This window comes from Pezoporus flaviventris, unplaced genomic scaffold (assembly GCF_033815535.1).
Source record: "Pezoporus flaviventris isolate CSIRO_AGI_PZ_B2104156 unplaced genomic scaffold, CSIRO_AGI_Pfla_v1 ptg000035l, whole genome shotgun sequence".
NCBI classification, from domain to species: Eukaryota; Metazoa; Chordata; class Aves; order Psittaciformes; family Psittacidae; genus Pezoporus; species Pezoporus flaviventris.
Window position 1 is genome coordinate 6,542,000 of NW_026892583.1, and position 20,147 is coordinate 6,562,146.

At 37.1% G+C, this 20,147-nt stretch overlaps 1 protein-coding gene across 4 annotated transcripts in view; it reads right to left on the minus strand.

Annotated features, from left to right (window-relative positions):
• TTBK2 (tau tubulin kinase 2) overlaps positions 1 to 20,147 on the minus strand; it is a 100,480-nt gene that overhangs the window by 61,535 nt on the left and 18,798 nt on the right. For all 4 annotated transcript variants that reach the window (XM_061462412.1, XM_061462413.1, XM_061462410.1 and 1 more), the window contains exons 2-6: positions 15,888 to 16,047; positions 10,464 to 10,611; positions 2,952 to 3,025; positions 2,127 to 2,267; positions 268 to 372 (exon numbers count right to left, since the gene is read on the minus strand). In XM_061462412.1, the coding sequence (XP_061318396.1) occupies positions 268 to 372; positions 2,127 to 2,267; positions 2,952 to 3,025; positions 10,464 to 10,611; positions 15,888 to 15,956 (537 nt within the window). In that variant the 5' untranslated portion in view covers positions 15,957 to 16,047. The remainder of the gene's footprint in view (positions 1 to 267; positions 373 to 2,126; positions 2,268 to 2,951; positions 3,026 to 10,463; positions 10,612 to 15,887; positions 16,048 to 20,147) is intronic.

Consider the following 20,147-nt stretch of genomic DNA (forward strand, 5'->3'; position numbering starts at 1 on the left):
CACTTGATTTTCTAAACCAAAAGATAAATTATCCAAAAATATCACAGACTACACCTCTGCCTCCAGACAAAAATCAGAAGCATGATTGATTCCTGACTGCCAAACTTTTAATATAATCAATAAATCATATGGCATTTCTGATCTGGAATGATGTTTGTCAAGTTTAGACCAGTTACCAGTTCAATGCAATTTCCATACTTCCCCAGAAAAAAGACAGCATATTACCACATTCAATTAATCAAATTGACAACTGTGAAAAAGTCTTACTGGTCTGACATCGCCACATGAGTTGGTAAATTGCCGTGCCAAGCCAAAATCCAGCATATAACACTTCCTACAGGTGCTAGGAAAACGTCCCATTGCGAAGTTAGACTGGGAAAAAAAACAAACACAGACAGATACATAGATATACACACATACTTTTCAATACATGCACATACTAATGCAGTAACACAATCATAGACACTTCTACTTATCTATTCTTTCTTCCTATTTTCTTCCACATTTTCAGTTTTACTAAACTCCCATTAAATTTGAAAGAAACATGAAGAAAATCACATATCCAACTTAGCATATCTGAACAGCAGCCTGTATGGTAACAGGAGATTGTCAACTTACTTCATCACTTAGAATATATTAATTTGTAGAAAGAATTTTCCAGTCATGGCAAGCACTCATACGTTTTGATCTGGACATGTCAAAGAAGAACCAGGTTTAAGGGGAATAAAAATAAATAAATAAATAAACAAACCCAACACACACCAAAATATCAGAACAGTAAGAGCTACTTAGGGAGGTAATCTGAAAATCTCAAGTAAATATTCTCATTTGCCTTTATGGATTAGCATTCCATGTTAAACCCTTAACAAAATTCTTCAACACTGCTAATTTATGATGTTTGAACATGTTGGCTGAACTGGTTCAAGTCTCTCCCCACCAAATTCCCTCAAAATGGATGACATGATATAAAAAAAATCAAGCTAAAAACAAGCCCTGTGAAATGGAATTGAAATTCTGAGCATGCTGGAAGCTTAACGCAATTAACTCTGAAAAAATAGTTTTCTTATTCCATTATGTGAAACAGCAGTACTCTTCTATATAAACCTGAAATTCACAGCTGCTTCAATGTGTAAGGTTGAGGGTAAAACCCAGTCAAAACCATGAACTGAAATGAGTGTGATCAACACTGCTTTTAAAAGGAAGAGAATTTCAGCATTGCCTAATTCATCATGAAGCAAATAACCAAGCAAGGATTTCAAGATTTCAGCTCAGCACAAAGCTTGCTTTTTGTATAATCCATCTAGAAGATACATAACAAAAGATAAAATGGGCGTGTATTTTTCAGCCAAGAAAACTGCACGCTAGAAAGCAATCATGCTTTCTTTCGCCTGTGTAGGTCATAGCATAATCTCTAAAGGGGAAGAAAAATTCTTTCTGTTACGAATCTAATATATTACCTCACATTGCTGTTTATCCTGGCTGAACATTTCATTTTCTGGGTTTTTTCCATCCCCTAACAGCATTCTCCATTTCAATTCTATTTGAGCCCATGAACTCCAAGACAGAGCTAGTTAATAAGATGTCCCCAATCAATTCCGGCAGCCATGAACGAACATATTTCCCATTCAAAACTCTAATAGTTTTCATCATTAGAGACTTGCGCTCCCGCTAACTCCTCCTCACCTATTTCATTTGACATTCACTGCCTCCGTGTCCTTTCTGTATTAAACGAAGTCTTGGGGGTGGGTCAGGCAGAATACAAGGAGTTTTTTAAAAAGTTTCAAGGAAGAAGTCATGAAAATGAAAATTCAATATAAGGAATAAATTCAAAGAAAAACAGACAAAACAGTAAGAACAAAAGCATGACGCTATCAGAAAGGCACTATACTCATGACACTTTGACAACTCATTTTATTGTGCAATTCCAATAAAATAATTTAATAGTTTTGCCATAGTTTTTCTTTACTTTCCTTGTTTGTGATATAGACATTTATACAAAAATATGAACATTTTCTGTCCCTTCCCATTTTTTCATTTTAGCATCTATTATAGAACCTGTTCTTATTCATGCAGCCATCTAATGACCATGTCTTACCTGCCTGTTTTCATTTTATGGGCAGACTTACCGGTTTTATATCCCTGTGCAGGAATCCTACAGAGTGAATACTTTCAATAGATTCCAAAATCTGCTTCCCAAGCCGTAGAGTGGTACTAATGGTGAATGTTCCTCGAGACTGGCTCCTACGCAGGTCTGCCAAGTTCCGACCCTGATCAAATTAAAAAGGCATCTACATAAAAAAATACTAATACCAAGATTCACAGATAGTAAAGACTTCATACTACTTCTTCAGCTGTTCGTGGTTAACTACAGAATACTCTCCCTTGCCATATTCAAGAATAACTCATCTCCCCTAAATATAATATGTCCGCGAGTATCTCCACCATTAAATTTAGAATCTGTTTTTGGAAATATGAATCTTAGTATCTTTCCAATCCACAAAACTATTCTCTGTTAGAAGACTAGTAGATACACTACTAGTTAATGTTGTATCTGTGTCAAACCCAAAAAAAGGCTACTGAGAAACTGCTCACAAAGGCTTCTTTACATTCCCCTCTTTCAAGGAAAGTATGTTAATTTACTTAATTATACAGTATATCTCAGATGATTTAACCAAACAGATGAAAAATACACTATGCAAGGAAATGTGAATTATCTCATCATAGTTCACTGTTTCAATAGTCAAGTCTTTCTGAGAATGTAAACCTTTCTGAGAGAACTATAGAAAGGATATAAAATGATAATGATATAACGATATCCTCAATTTTGGCCTGTTCACTATTATGCATATCTTTATTTTTTGATTTGTCTAAAATTTTGCTGCTCTTTTCATATATGCTTGGCTAATAAATCAAAAAACACAAGCAAACTTTGAGCTCTTTGACACACTGACCTGCAACTGCATGACCACATAGTTAAATCTGTCGTTCCTTCCACAGCCTATGAATCTACAGACATGATCTTTTCCTGAGAGAAAAAGAAGCAGATTAGATAAGAATAATGGAATTCTGAAGTTAATTCCTTTAAACCCATATCAAATTACTGTAAGAGACAGTTATATTTCTTTAGAGACCTTTAATAAACTAAGTGCCCTACCCCCCTACCCCATGGTTGAACAGCTGTAAAACCAAAGTCAATTCTACCCCCAATTAATCAAGTTTTGTCCCATTAGGTATGCAGCCCTACCACACCTCTCATTCTCCCACAAGAAAGTATGCACAGCAACATGTCTAAGTCCGGTTCGAGACCATCTTAAAAATCTGAACGTGCACAAGTCCATGGGACCTGATGAAATCCATCCGCGGGTCCTGAAGGAGCTGGCGAATGAAGTTGCTAAGCCACTGTCCATCATATTTGAAAAACCATGGCAGTCAGGTGAAGTTCCCGACGACTGGAAAAAGGGAAATATAACCCCCATTTTCAAGAAGGGGAAAATGGATGACCCAGGGAATTACAGACCAGTCAGTCTCACCTCTGTGCCTGGCAAAATCTTGGAGCAGATTCTCCTGGAAGGCATGCTAAGGCACATGAAAACCAACAAGGTGCTTGGTGACAGCCAGCATGGCTTCACTGAGGGGAAATCCTGCCTGACCAATTTGGTGGCCTTCTATGATGGGGCTACGGAACTGATGGACAGGGGTAGAGCAGTTGATGTCATCTACCTGGACTTCTGCAAAGTGTTCAACACTGTCCCACATGTCATAGAATCATAGAATCATAGAATCATTAGGGTTGAAAAGGACCTTAAGATCATCTAGTTCCAACCCCCTTGCCGTGGGCATCCTTGTCTCTAATTTGGAGAGACATCAATTTGATGGATGGACCACTCAGTGGATAAAGAACTGGCTGGATGGCCGCACACAAAGAGTTGTGGTCAATGGCTCAATGTCTGGCTGGAAACAAGTAACGAGTGGTGTCCCTCAGGGATCGGTGTTGGGACCGGTCTTGTTCAACATCTTCGTCACTGACATGGACAGTGGGATTGAGTGCGCCCTCAGCAAGTTTGCCGATGGCATCAAGCTGTGTGGTCTGGTTGATACCCTGGAGGGAAGGAATGCCATCCAGAGGGACCTTGACACGCTTGTGGGGTGGGCTGATGCCAACCTCATGAAGTTTAACCATGCCAAGTGCAAGGTCCTACACCTGGGTCGGAGCAATCCCAGGCACAGCTACAGGTTGGGCAGAGAAGAGATTCAGAGCAACCCTGCAGAGAAGGACTTGGGGGTGTTGGTCGATGAGAAGCTTAACATGAGCTGGCAGTGTGTGTGCTTGCAGCCCCGAAAGCCAACTGCATCTTGGGCTGCATCAAAAGGAGCGTGACCAGCAGGTCAAAGGAGGTGATCCTGCCCCTCTGCTCTCCTGAGACCTCACCTGGAGTATTGTGTGCAGTTCTGATGTCCTCAGCATAAAAAAGACATGGAACTGTTGGAGCGAGTCCAGAGGAGGGCTACAAGGATGATCAGGGGACTGGAGCACCTCTCATATGAAAGGCTGAGAAAGTTGGGGCTGTTCAGCCTGGAGAATAGAAGGCTGCATGGAGACCTCATAGCAGCCTCCCAGTATCGGGAAGGGGCTTATAAAGGATGCTGGGGAGGGACTCTTCATTAGGGACTGTAGTGATAGGACAAGGGGTAACGGGTTCAAATTTAAACACGGGAAGTTTAGAATTGGATATAAGGAAGAAGTTATTTCCTGTTAGGGTGGTGAGGCACTGGAATAGGTTGCCCAGGGAAGTTGTGAATGCTCCATCCCTGGTGGCGTTGAAGGCCAGGTTGGACAGAGCCTTGAGTGACATGTTTTTTAGTGTGAAGTGTCCCTGCTCATGGCAGGGGGGTTGGAACTAGATGATCTTAAGGTCTCTTCCAACCCTAACTATTCTATGATTCTAAATGTCCACAAATTTGAGGCACTGCAGACTGGAAAAAGGTTATTCTCCTGCAAAGCTGATGACTTGTCCTAGACAATATTCCTAGCCACCATTTCTGTTTTTATACAAGCTGCAGCTGCTGCAATGAAGGAAAAGAGCAGTAGTTACCTATGGGTCATGTTTTGTATTAAAAAAAAAAATTGTAGAAAATGTAATTCAACTAATCTGATTTGTGAATATCTTCTTCTAGAGCATGATCTTTGCTCTCTGGCTACAGATGACAAATTCAGCTCAGATACCCTGAAGCAGAGACAAAAGAATGTAGCAGTTAAAAAATAAAAAAATCAGAGTTTGGTTTAAGCCAATTTTCTTTAAAGCCTCCTCCTGCTCAAAGAAGAGGGCTGCTCAAAAATAATCTCCTTAGTATCCTGTAGTTGATAGTCAAATGCTAAGATTCCCCAGGCAGAGAGAAAAAGGCAAGCCAAAGACTGCAGTAGGGAAACAGAAGGGGAATGCAACCTCACTGTCATTTTGGTATCAGTGTTTATTGACTTGGAGAGAGGCTGGGATCCCTTATGACCCCACTCTACATCAGAACAGGGACTGCAGGGTTTAAGTCCCTCAGGCCATTTACCTTCCTTTCTGTCTCAGTGGAAGCTACGGCCAAGAGAAAGTGGCTGCTAAACCTGAGTAAAATTTCTGCCACCTAAGGTTTCTTTCATTAATTTCTTTTACCCTTAGGATTACCAGAATGCCACTGATGGGAGAAAACCAATTAAAACTACAAAATAAACCTCAAACCATTACTGCTTTTAAAACACTATTACTGCTACCTACAGATCTGGGGGGGGGATTTTTTGTTACTGCTGCAATCACAGCTTCATGAAAACCCTAAAACCTTGGCCATACTGCATCTGAATATTCTCACTTCACTTGAAGTTGCCTGTTTATTGCTTCCTCAGAAAGCTCCCTGCAACATATAATTAAAACAAAGAAAATGGGACAGGATTCATAGTAATTTCTTACAAGAATTATTTTTAAAGAAAACACCACTTTTGCAAATATATAAGTGCTAAGCTGTAAGTATCACTTATTTTCCTCTACTTTTTCCTTCTACCCATTTGTTTTAATGAGACAGGCAATATTACAGACACTATCATTTTATGAAGAAAAAAGATTTGCAGCAAATTTATCAAGATGAAATCTTGTATATTCATTGCTGCAGTTCCCAGTTAATGAAGTCTCATCTCAAATATTTATGATTCATTTTACAGCCACTCTGGGTATGCTGAATGAACATCTCCAGAGAAACATGTATCAGGTGGATTTCATCTGACAAATCCAGTAAATGTCAAAAACTTGGTTTGGTCAGAGAAGCCCTATTTTAACTGAGCAGCAACTTTAGCTATGTGGTAACTTCTCCGGAAAATAACTTTTCTAAAATCTGAGGACACTGGAAGGAACAGAATTAGGGCCTGTACACCTTATTCAAATTGCCTGGAGAAGAGAAGGATGCGTAGAGACCTCATAGCAGCCTTCCAGTATCTGAAGGTGGTCTACAAGGATGCCAAGGGGGGACTCTTCATCAGCGACTGTAGTGATAGGACAAGGGGCAATGGCTTCAAACTTATACAGGGGAGATTTAGGCTGGATATAAGGAAAAAATTCTTTACTGTGAGAGCAGTGAGGCACTGGAACAAGCTGCCCAAGGAAGCTGTGAACGCTTCATCCCTGGCAGTGTTCAAGGCCAGGCTGAACAGGGCCTTGAACAACTTGATCTAGTGTGAGGTGTCCCTGCCCATGGCAGGGGGGTTGGAACTACATGATCTTAAGGTTCTTTCCAACCCAAACCATTCTATGACTCTATGATCCTTCGCCACTCCAGTGTGGCTATACATACCTACTACACCCTTGCAGATGCCTTCAGCTCCTTTTCCCTCAGTGAAAAAACTGTTTTTTCACACCTGCCACATGACTGGGGAGCAGGGAATGAAGAAGTTGGCAATAGGCTGCAGTGAACAACTGCCCTTGAAAAGCTTCCCAGGGAGGGTTTGAAGCCTACATGCCATTCCAGTCTAGGCTGCAGTGTAGCACTACAGCTAGCTTTTCAGCCTACAGCAGATGCAACCCATCACTAAATTATGCTAGAGAGCTGTAAATGAATGAGGGAGATGTCTGTAAGGTTGTGTGAGACGGAAACCAACTGAGTGAGTCTCACTCTCACTGAGTGAGATGCGATAAATCTGTCTTCTCCCATCTGACTGTGGGAACAGATGGCCTAACAACATGATTAAACAAAACAACCATCTGTTGCAGAAGATTACTTAAAAAAAAAAAACAAAAAAGACAAAACCAGAACTTAAAGAGTTAAACAGGATTCCAACAACAATAATCAAGAGACAGGGAATAATATATAAATGAAGAAATCAAAGATGCAATTGATGACTAAGCTGTGATAAAAATGGCCATGTCAGTGAACATACTCCTTCTTCATAATTAAGAGAGGAGTCATAAACTACTCACGTATTTAAGCATGTTTTGCTAGGGGAGGGTCTTAAAAGAGACATATCTACAAAGTTATGACTGATTTCAACCCCACAATGAATGCCCACACTGTTTTAATTTTCAACATTTCTGAAAGCAGAAATAATATTAACAGTACATCCCTGTGCTTCTGCCAACAGCTATTCGCATCTCAGTTTCACAGTTTGTGAAATAGAAATCTAATACAGAAACACTCAAAAGCATGTTTACAACCTTCAGAATGTGCCTAGGTCTAGTAAAGATCGGAAGAGCTGTTTTGCTGGTTTGAGACATATTATACCTGTTTATTTAATTCTTTCCTAAAATCCTGTTTCCTCATAATTTTCCCAGAAATTGTAATAATAAATACATCCAAAAAATCAGATCCATGCATCAAGACAGCTCTGAATTACACTGTCAGCTCCCTTACTCTCATCGCACACTATTTGTAGACCAGACTTTCCAAATATTTGCAAGAAAAAGGATTTTCATGACAGTTACATTCCTTCCTCTGATTTATGCCCAAGATAACTAGAACACCTTGAAAGTAAGAGAACAGAAGTCCTTTGAGGAAAAGGTAATAATTATATACATACATATATATACACACACATGCCAAAAAGGGATGGAAGAACAAGATAAAAGTTGGTCTCAGAGGACGTATGCTATTACAAGGTTGTTATAAAAATAGCCTGAAAGAACTGTTTACAATTTCACCTGCGCACAATCTGCAAGAAAAAAATCTTGTCAAAAATGAGAACAATTTCTACATGGTAAATTAAGCATTCAATAAAAAATGTTTTTCAAGAAGCAATAATAAAGATGGGTTCTACTCCCCATTTTTGTCTATTTTTCTTGCTTAATTTCTCTGCTTCAAATGTTTAGCTCTTGCATTACTGAAAACTTGGCAAGGTAGAAAAAATTAATGGAAATGGCTCCTAGAAGCCAAGTTTTTAGGTAAAACATAAAATGGTCTCTACCATAATATTATTTAATAAAAAATCTTTAAGTATGGATAAAAACATATGCATGTAAAAACAAAGTTATGTATCTGTGCAAACTATAAATCTCAATATATGCAAAGGATTCACCCTTGATTCACCTCTTACTGTAGTCATTTTCATGATTATCTAGAACATTCCTTACCTAAAACCAGAGCAGTTGCAATGTACTATGGTAACTTGTGCAGCAATGATTAAAGGTCGCCTCTAATGCTATCATCATGGAATCACTGACTTTTTATTTTAAGGGGGGGGGGGGGTGGGGGGTGTCCTCTCTAAATTGTGCAAAACAATAAAAAAAGATAAAAATTAAGGCATAATATTTAGATTGATTTCTCATAAGCAAGGCTGTCAAAAGAGCTCCTTCAAGGATCACATACAAAATCAGGGTTTCAGTTATATAAAAAACCCTTCTATTTATCGTTTTCTCAGAGAAATACTATTGAGAAAATATATAACTGAAAGATCTTTATTTGGATTATATATTAATTGGATTATTTGCCTCAGTGGATCTGTTGTTCAGATGTTTCATGAGTCTGCTCTTTCCATCTAGACAGGCTTTCCCATAATTCAGTAGGACCACTGCTGAAGGACAATTTTTTATAATTTCAGCAAATATCGTTTTCCAAAAATATTTCAAAATGTAAAAAAGTTTTTACTAAGAAAAAAGTGGTTTTGTAATATCTTAACTCTACTACACATGAACTCACAATAGAAGGTTCTAATACACCAGCTATCCAGACATATATAAGGCTGTTTTTACAAATACATTGACATTGTAGTGCTACCAAATTCCAGTATTTCATTTCAGTTATTACGATTTTTGCTATTACTTTGGCTGCTTCACTTACGCCATTTTAAAGACTGTTTTTTATTAAAAATAGAATCAAGGCCATGTGTGTACGAAAAAAAAGAACAATACCTTGAAAACTTTATTCTGAGCATTTAAAAACACCGTAGTTACAGAGTAATCATTTCTTCAAAACTCACTAATTTTTTTCAAAACCCTTTATAAATGGCTTCTAAATTTACAATTGATAATATCGAAACTCACTATTCATCTCTAGACTGGAAGCTCTAAAATTCAAAGAAAGCAAGTATGCAGTCCCTGAATCTCCTTGCTTGACTGTGAAATTTGTGAACTCTTTAAAAAGATAGAAACATTTGAACAGTTTGTTAACACTATAACATGTGACATGTTTGCCCTCTTAAATCTATAGAGGCTGTCAATTCCTGCTGCAATGTGACCTTTGCAGCAGATTAGGCAGCACCATATGTCATGCAGATTTTGTTTTATTCAAACTTAAGAGTTTAGGAAAATGGGGCTACTGACAGGGATGGATGTATTAGTCAAAATCTTCCAGATTCAAAGTAATTTTTTTAAAGAAAGAAACTTACCCTTTAAACATTCTTTTTATAATCCTATGTTGTGAAAAGCAATGAAGAGAAGCCATTGCATATTTCTCTATATTGGTAGCTTCAGAGAGTGAAGTAAAGGTACATCAAAAATGACTGTTCAAAGCTGTGATTCTGAATGACCTGAACCATGAAAGTATTTCAGGACTCTACATACCAGTTATTTTTTTTCTACAAGTATTTAATATTTTTATCATGGATGCTATGTAAAGGACCTACAAATACTCAGTGCTAGATAGTACAGGAAAAAACAGATACCATCTTAGAAGGGGAAATAAAAAGCTAACAACAGTGAAGTCTAGAGCAAACAAGGTAAGGAAAAGATATGGATCCAGAATAAACTCTAGTTGAGCATAGGTTTTGCAGCTATTTAATGTTCTTTCTGTTCTTTTTATTTTCATGTCATCCAGTTTCAGATAAAAGGTTTATTGTAGCAAAACTTTCAGAAGCTAAAAGAGCTTTCATTCCACTTTAAATAACCATCTACCAATAACCTGCAGAATATGGGAATACTTACTCAAACTGTGACTAAGTAGAGATTATAATGATTTTCCAACACTGACATTCTACTTCTGATGTATCCAGGGTACAGACCTACCTTGCAATTTCTTCAACACGGCTACTTCCATTTTCAGCACTTGCTTTGGCTGCTGAGCCGATTCGACCTTCAGCGCAACATTTTCCCGAGTAAGCAAGTCCAGTGCATCGTAGATTTCTCCAAATCCTCCACCTCCTATTTTCCTCAGCTACATTGGGGAAGAAAGAAAGAACAAAAAACAGATTTAAAAGAGGGGAGAAGAAAGGAAACAAAACAGCAATATTGCTTTGTACTGCCTGCCATACTGCAAATACAAAACAACATAATGATACCTTCAGTACATAAAGGAGCTACTGAATTGCCTAGAATGGAATGGCTAACCAAAGTTTGGAAGAGAATCCTAGGACAACAAGTTAATACACATGATCTTCATCTACACTATACTACTTCTATTTAATACAATAGCATTCCCTGCACGACTCTGACCAAAGTCAGCATGCTGAATAAAGTCTTTCCTCAAATAGTCACTTACTACCCAGAGACCTCCAAATACAAAGGCACAGTGATGTTTTTAAATTATACCATCTTTTTCTTTTCAGAAATACACACACTGAATTGTAAAGGTACAAAAGTTCTTGGACTTACTGAAAAGAGACAGCATTTTCTATTCTATGCAGTAACTTACACAACAGCTAAATCATAAATTATAAGAAATGGTTAAGATTATCTTTGAGTACGTATTTCAAATGTTACTCACATTTACTTACGGCTCACCAATGCTACGCTTATTAACAGACATATGAAAGGAACTTTCACCACCTAATGTTTCATCTGTGTTAGGAAGAGGTAAAAAGAATGTTCCTGGAGTATTAATCAGTTTGCTCTGCATTTAGAGCAAATATTAATATTATTCACTCTGCTTTAAATGTTTCCACAGAAAAGAGACTTCTTGGTTTTCAGTATCAATAATGTCAATGTTATTTCATTTAATGCTTTCATATGGTGATCTCCGCTGTAGCTAGCATTCTAAAACTGATAAAAAAGAAGATAAAAAACAACCTAAAGAACGCACAATATTGTATTTTTACTATATTTTACATTGAAAGAACTGACATGGTTTTCTAACTGTCATTTAAAACACACAGCTGCTAAGGTTATATGACTACACTGTATTAAGTGTCATCTAAACATTCCAAGGACCTAGAGATCAGCAATACACGGACCTATCTTCAGATTCTGAAAATGAATCTAATGTCTCCTAACCCAGACACTCAGCCATCTGACTGAGAAGGAAAAACAATTGTTAAAACAGCCTACGTCCCTAAGAAAAGGGAAGAAGGTAACAGATAAAACACTCATTTTGTTTACTTCCTTTTTTCAAGTCGTAATATGATTACAACAATATTTAGTACCTTGTCATGCACCTTCTTTCCTGAAGATCTTTCACCATCACTATTTCAACTGCTATTTCAGTATTCTTAAGATGAGGAAAATGTGGCCCAAGATTCACAGTATTATCTACATTACTCACTTCTGGCCAGTTCATCGCCAATTTTCCAAAGGTACACAGGATAGACAGCACATCACATGTTCAGACCTACAGAACTAACCCACCTAAATATCTTCTTCTATTAAAACACCTTCTTACTGCAAATTCACACGTTCATTTCTTTCTAACAAGCACACTAGATGTTAGCAAATGCAACCTCTTCTCCACAGGCTGTATACTCTTTCTCTGAAGCAGTATAACACACATGCTACCAACACAGGCTTAAGACTGTTACTCTTTAACCTACATATTCCAAGAACGTAACAAGTTCAGGAACAGGGAATCAGAAATCCTGAATAAAAAGTTTGTGTCTTTGGACATGACTTGCTTAAGGTACCACTAAGGCTAGAACCTAGGGTTAACTCTAAAATAACAACAAACCGTGAGAAACAGAAACCTTACAAGTCTGATGAAATAGTCAGTATAACTTGGCTACATCCAGGTGTATTTAATATATAGGGTGTTAGCCCTTAGAGAAAGGAATGGTATCTGTCATCTAAATATTGGGCAAAATAGCAAGTTTTAACAGGATTTTATATTTTTTTTTAAATATGGAAAAGTATGTGGGTCTGTATGTGTATCTCTCAAAGATGTAGATTCAGGACTAATTTGGCCATTTCAAACCTGCATTTTTATGTTCCGCCTCTTGGTCTGGTAATGTCATTATCTTGCCCGAGCTCTGAGCTATTAACAAGGCTCAGACAGCTAAACACAGACATCGATCTGACTGAAATTTTCAGCATAAGCACATAAATTTTCAGCATGGTGCAAGCACAACAGAGGCAATGAGAATGCATGGTGAAAAAGGTGCGAGGGGAAATGGAAAGAGTTGATGCAGCCATTCTCACCCCTATACAAACTTAAAATGGTTTATCATGTAACTTCATTTACCAGCTTTGAAAACCAGCCAGACTGAGAAAGTCTGCCTCTGAAAGGGTTTCCTGCTTTTTATTTTTAAAAATTTAAAACAAACAAACAAAATCCACAAACCCCACAAACACAAAAATACCCAAACAAAAACTAACACATGGCCACAACACACGACCGCACTAATAAAATAACCAGATCAATTTCTATCCTCAGATAAAGTACACCAGAATCATCAACATACATCCAATAATGATGTCAGTCAATAATTCCAGGCACAAAGACATGAAGAACCTCTCTTTGACTGTAGATAAAAGTATCTGACGCGTCTTTGTCACCGGGTCACGCACCGCATTCAGGAATAAGGCCACATTTTCCTTGGTCTTCTTTCTGCTGCCAGTGTCCATGTAGAAAGCTTTCTTGCTGCTTTACATATCCCTCCCAGTTTCAAAGCCAGCTGAGCTCTGGCTTTCCTATTTTTCATCCCAACACAGAGAGGCAATATCTCCATACTAATCTTGGGCAGCTCATCCCTACTTCCACCTTCTGTTCACTTGCATTTTGCTCTTGAGTTTAGACAGGAGTTGCCTGTTAAACCGTGCTGGACTCCTGCCGCATTGGCTCAACATCTTTTACCTTGACAAGGACCACATTGTCCTCATTTACACGTTGTACATTAGTTTCAAGCTTCTCTTCTCCACATCATCATCTCACACACCAGTCATTCTCTCTTCGATACTTTGTATGCTTCAAATCCAGAGCATACAATTTTCAACATGTTTAATCTTGATACTTTTGCTTACACTACATATTGAATGGCATTCTTAAACCTACCCAAAAAAAATTATCATTACAATCAAGTGTCTCCAAGTCAGGAATATAATAAATATTTCAAAAGCCAAAAAGAGGGATGAGAAAAGACATCACAGAGGATTAAAGCATATGTTAATAGATACAGAGACCTGTAGACAAGGAGGGTGTCACTGAGGAAAAAAATATTTTCTATGCTTACATTCCAAAATAGAATCATAGAATCGTAGCATAGTTAGGGTTGCAAAGGACCTTCAGATCATCTAGGTCCAACCCCCCTGCCATGGGCAGGGACATCTCACACTAAATTATCCTAAGGTACATATACAGATTAAAATTAACTAAGCATAGTTTTTAAAAGTGCTCATATCCACAAATTTCAGGTATGTTTTCACATTTACAAAGACCGAGGTCCTAAGCACCAGAAATCCCGAAAACTGCATTTTACCCGTAAATATTTACATAACTTCCAGAAATTGTGCTTTTTTTTTTTTTTTTTTTTATCTGATTACAACAAAATAATCCCTTGCAATCATACTACAGAGCTGCCATTCTTCAATGGGAAGAAAAAGAAAGCAGGGCACTGAGAGAGTTCCACAAATAACAACTGGTAAGTAGGGACAGTACTCATTGTCACCAAAACTTCTAAGTCCACTGCTTCATACCACCTCATCTTTCTACACAAGGGAATTCTAAGTACTCTGCTGCTTCAAGAACACTAGCAAAAAGCTTCAATACTTTATAACCTAACAGAACAGTATTAACTCTGTTAATACATATGCGACAAGCACTACGAAATGTCTGAAATTTGCATGCTGCTTTCTTCCACAGGCAGACTGTTCTATGATAACCTGAATTCAAGAAGTATATCCCCTTAGCTGCCATCAAGAAATCCTTTTTGTTTGCTGCAGGAATTAAGAAAACCAAACACAATATTTAGCACTCATCATCACCTCTAACACTTGATTTGGAAACCATACAATTTAAAATATATAATCATATGAAAGGAACAACAGCCTACTCTTAAAGTTTTCCAAAAGACAGCTGATCATCAGCCTTCAGAACACAGGAAAGAAAATAAACTTGAAGAAAACAGGACTATTTTTCCACATACCAGACAACTGAGTAGTTTTGTGGATAGCGATATATTAGCACAGTTCTCTCTTTATAATGCTCTTTTATTCTACTGGATCTGACTCAAGACTGTATTTACAATTATTATCTCATTGCAATATTGAGATGCAATATAGACAGGTATTTTACAAATATTTACACTCCAAAGATAGCCACTTAGATTCTATTTACACAAACAGAAATGTAAAGGTTTCCTACATAAAGCTAGTACCAGCTTCCTGCATTTTTAAATGAAGGATACTTGAAATTATTTTCTCTCTATGAATTTGAAATGAACAATGAATCTGTATTTTCTATGTTCAGTCTTAACAGTTTTTAATAAAATATTGAAATATGGGAGTAATATAAAGCAAAGACAGTGCAAAAAATAGTGATTCAGTATTCATTCATACCCTGCTAAACACACAGAGATATCCAGAATGTTCCCCAAATGTTCTATTATGAACACTTTTGTTTATTTATGGCTTTTTTCCCCTTCCCCCCCCCCTTCTTTTTTTTTTTTTAAACTCAGAAAAATCCACAATCAAAAAATGATGAGGGGAATGGAGAAGGAACTTTGAGAACTCAGCCTTGCCTTCCCAGCAAAAATCGTTTCAAATGCATACGAACACCAAAAGGGGACAGAGCTATTTATGGTAAAACCAATACTGGCACACAATCAAAGGGATATAAATCATCCAGGAATACATCTGTGCTATAAAATATAACAAAAATAATTTGTAGTTGGAAGAGCAGTAAGGTCTTGCAAGATCTCCCTGTAAGTAGTAACAAATCTCACAATCTGACTAGTTTCAGGAGGGTGCCTGAGTTGATTTCCAAAACAGACTGACACAATCACTGGCAGACTGGATTCAGTGAACTAACAGGATTCCTTCAGTTGTGCTCTTAACAGGCACTAAATCAGGATTTAAATGCTTTCCTCAGTCCTTACCAGAAACAAAACCCACCTTATAGCTTCTTTTTAAAGCAGGATAAGAGAAACAAGTGATTTTAAAGTCCTTTCACGGTAAGTGTTAAGTAAAATACATCTCACAAGAATTTTGGAACAGATTTCAAAGCACAAACTACTTATATTTAAAAACATGTTTTAAAGAAGAAAAAGAATTGAAGGAATGCATACTCACCACCTTCCATCTTTCTTTGACCAAGATTCCCACACTGAGGATGTCAGGCTGCTCTCCTCCTCCACTCATTGCAACCTCCTGATGCGATGGAGCTGCTACGCAAAGTCTATGTCAGTAGAAACCATCCAGATCCCAGGAATGGTTTCCATTTAACCAGTGACTGCAGAAACAGAGCAGAACATGGGATCTCAGTGATGAACAGAATAACATGAAATACAGAAATAGCTGTGTTTCTCAGCTTGAACTTTAACTATCCTATAGTGACTTATGTTAGAGGGTAGATTTAGATTACGTATTAGGAAGAAATTCTTTCCTATGAGGGTGGTGAGACACTGGAACAGGTTGTCCAAAGGCATTACAGATGCCCCATGCCTTGAAGTGTTCAAGGCCAGGTTGGAAGGGGCTTTGAGCAACCTGGTGTAGTAGAAGGTGTCCCTGCCTGTGGCAGAGGTGTTGTAACCAGACGATCTTTAAAGTTCTCTTCAACCCAAATTATTCTATGATTATGTTGGAATTGTAGCCAAGCAACTTCCAGTACTGAAGGAAATTTAAGGATATTCTCTATTTTTTTTAACCCATTCTCTCAGACCTCTGAGCCCAATCTCAAAACAGTGCTAATAAACATAAACATTTTCAGAGTTCTATTCTGCAGGTAGTTTCCAATTGCTGTGAATCATAACTGCATTTAAATTTAAACATTTTTTTAAATCTAATCAATAAAATACTAATTGGTTACATAATTAATAGCAATATAACAAAATTTAAAATAGATACTTAAATTGGATTATTTTTTTTTTTTATTGCACTGCATAAAGACTATTCCACAATGCGTTTCACATAACTAGGATTACTTATGATTAAAGATGTCTAAAGTACAACTTTGCTGGTTTATGCCTGGGTACAAATAGCAAAATAGGAAAAAAAACCTTGGATAATTCTATCTGCCTAATTTTTTAATTTTCTGATTTTAGGCAACCATCTCTAAATCAAATTTGATACAGTAATATAAAAAATTGCCTTTTGGAGAGTAATCCATTCGGAATTGCTCTCATCAGCAACTGCTACAACCAATTAAAAGCTTATTTCAATTGTCTGAAATTGTTTTAGCGTTGTGCTTATTTGTTACACTGATATAATTATACAAGTGTAACACTTTGTACCAACTTTCTGATGCAATAATACGTCTCTTCAAAAGTGTATCTGCTTTAGGTTTATTTCTATCACTTCCAAAATAGCATAAGATAAAAGTGAAAACTTCTTTTCTCCCTGAACCAACAAGCAAATGGTATGCAAAAATTGGTACAACCATTCTGATTTAAATTAACACTATGTCCTTCCATTTGGATAAATGCCAAATTTACTAGTGGGACTAAATCATGCTTTTTAAAAAACAACCTGCTGTTTAAAAGTCCTGGTTTTTAAGACAGACGTTTGTTTGACATAACTATGGGTTTTTTTTCGTATTTGTTTCATTTATATTTCATATTTCATTTATGCCTTTCTTGCTTCAGTTGCAAGACCAACTCCAAACAAAACAGACTGCCCTGGAGAAAACTAATCTGGACTAGCAGAAGGTCTAAACTTATACCAAATTAGAGCAAATTACACCCCTGTAAAAGAGTATTCATTCAGAATAGGTAGCCTGAATGTATTTAATCCAAACAAATGAAGGAAAACCAAATTAAGGTTTGCGTATTCCAAGTAACAGCATCCACCCTGAAACTTAATCAACTTGAACTAAAATAATTCAAATTCTACTGGTGCTGGTAAATTCTCCTCTGCAGATAAAGTAAAAATTCTGAAGAGAATTACAGTGATTTCTGTGAACACTCTTCACATTACTCACTACTGACCATAAATACTAGCCCTTCCAACAGAATTAGCATAACACAGTCAGGGACTAAGTAAGTCAAAGAGAAAATGAAATGGCACTAATGAGGAAAAAGGTCTATTTTCAAATTTACATGTTTACAGCACGTATAGTCATTTTTCCACTTGTTCAAATCTTTGATTCCCCTTCCACTACACCCCAGTTACATCAAAGCAGGTGCTGGTCGTCACTAAGTAATTTGTTTGCACCTACATCAGGACTTCCATGTTTAGGGTTTTTTCTGACATCTGCTTAAAAAAAACAAAAGTAATGGAGAAAATATTCATCACAGTGGAGCAAATCTAAAATTGGCAAGGATGATTTTTGCTAAAGCTTTCAAACATGAGCAAAATTCATCACCTGTGGGAAAAGCAGATGCTTTATTAAAGCAAAGATACGACAGCAGTGGGTTTAGAGGTTTTTTTGTTAATGCTGCTATCAGCCTTGATCTGACACCTGCTTTGACTGTTTAACTTTAATACATTTCAAATTACAGTTTACAGTCAGAGCTCTGTCAAACATTCCCGAGAGCTACTCATTCATGGATTCTTGAGAGAATCAAGTAACAAGAGAGCATCACCCAGAATGTGACGGTACAATACACATACTCATAGAACAATCCCATACTTCAAATATTATCATAGAAGTACCATATTATTATAACACCTGCATGGCCAAGGTAACAAAATCTTCGTTTATACACAATTCCTCAATCTGTTCCAAGACACTAATTCCTTGTTAAACCTCTCATGATCCTATGTCATTATAAAGCAATAAAATCTATTCTATATCATCAATCACTGTTACGCCAAGCACACAACCCCAGGACCCATCCAATTGTTGTCCATGGGATGCAGAAGTTCTCTCCTGAGCCCCTGAAGACAAGGTGCTTAACACCTCCTGAAGCTTGATAATCTGCAAGCTTCTATTGGAGGATTCAGGAGGATTCAGTCACCAAATTTCAAGGCCAGAAAGCTTGAAATTAGCCCAAATTTCTACCTGATCAGGCCACATAACTTCATCCCCTTCAGTGAATCAGCGCATGCTAATATTTAAGAGTCCAAATGATGAAGAGCTTCCTATCTCCACTGATAACATGTTCCTGTATGTCCCTTCCCTCCCAATAAGCATGACTTGCTTTGTTTCAAGATTTAATTTATCTAATTTTAGATTCTTACCACAGGACTTTCCGTTTTGGAAACCAAATTCTATTTCCAGTAATTTCACCTCATTTAAGCATATAAATTCATTTTTTTCTAACTTCCTCTAAATTCATAAATCAAACTTTAAGCCTGCCTTCCTACTCCACCAGTCTTTTATTTGGCCCTCCTTTGAAAATCCTCTCCTTGCTCCACATTCTTCTTCTGGTATGGGCAGCAACATTAAGTCAGACACCAAGAGTGAATTATACTCAATCATACCAATACCTAATATGGAGAAAAGATTAGCATTTCACTTCTTTGTGATATCAGTCTTATTTCCCTAAGTCTGAAGTTGTTTTCTAATTTTGCTTAATTACAACTCTATCAAATGTTCGTACACCTCCATGCTTACACTCAGGCACTGCTGCTAGAATATGGTTTCTTTAAAGCCTTTATTCACACTCTGATCTAAACTAGGTTTCATTGCTCTGGTCAGCTCTCTAATGACCTTAACACTGTATAACTGAAAATCTGCTAGTTATTAACATACTGCAGTGGATAAATATCTTTATATTCCTTACCTAATAACAGAAGACACATATTCTAGTAGGTGCAATTTAGGACATGAATGCCTTTACCAAAAGCATGTGGGAAAAAGGGGACATTATGGGAGAGGAGTTTTTAAAGGACTTTTGGACAGACACAAATATGCTTTCATCAGAGGTGGTACTCAGGTCAAAACTGAAACTGAAACATCTCTGAATTTCAAGGACTTAAATTCTGGTTGTTTGGCCCATTTAAAATCCACAGATGAACAAAATATTCAATAAAGTACAAACAGTTCCATTTGTATTACTCAAATAGAGCCATATGTTGCTGTCAGGATTGCAGTTTAAGAGCCTACAATGCTGTTAAAGAATTTCAGAAAGCTCCAGCATGTTCTTTATCCCACTGAAGCAGATGAACAGTTAATGACATACAGTTAAGGTGAAAACTTTCCCTTACTCATTCAACACATGAATCCTTTAGCAACACAGTTTTATAGGTGGCAGTACGGTTATATTCTGCACAAAAAACACGTCTTTATAATTCTCCTAAGAAAGTAACAGTGATTTTAATTGCAATATGTTTCATAAAATTCTATATTCATTAACTCATCAGTTTCCTTATCAGATCAAAGGACGTACGTAAGATAACAGAATTATCACCATTAAAGGCAATTAGCCCTCTGTCAAATTTATTTCCAGG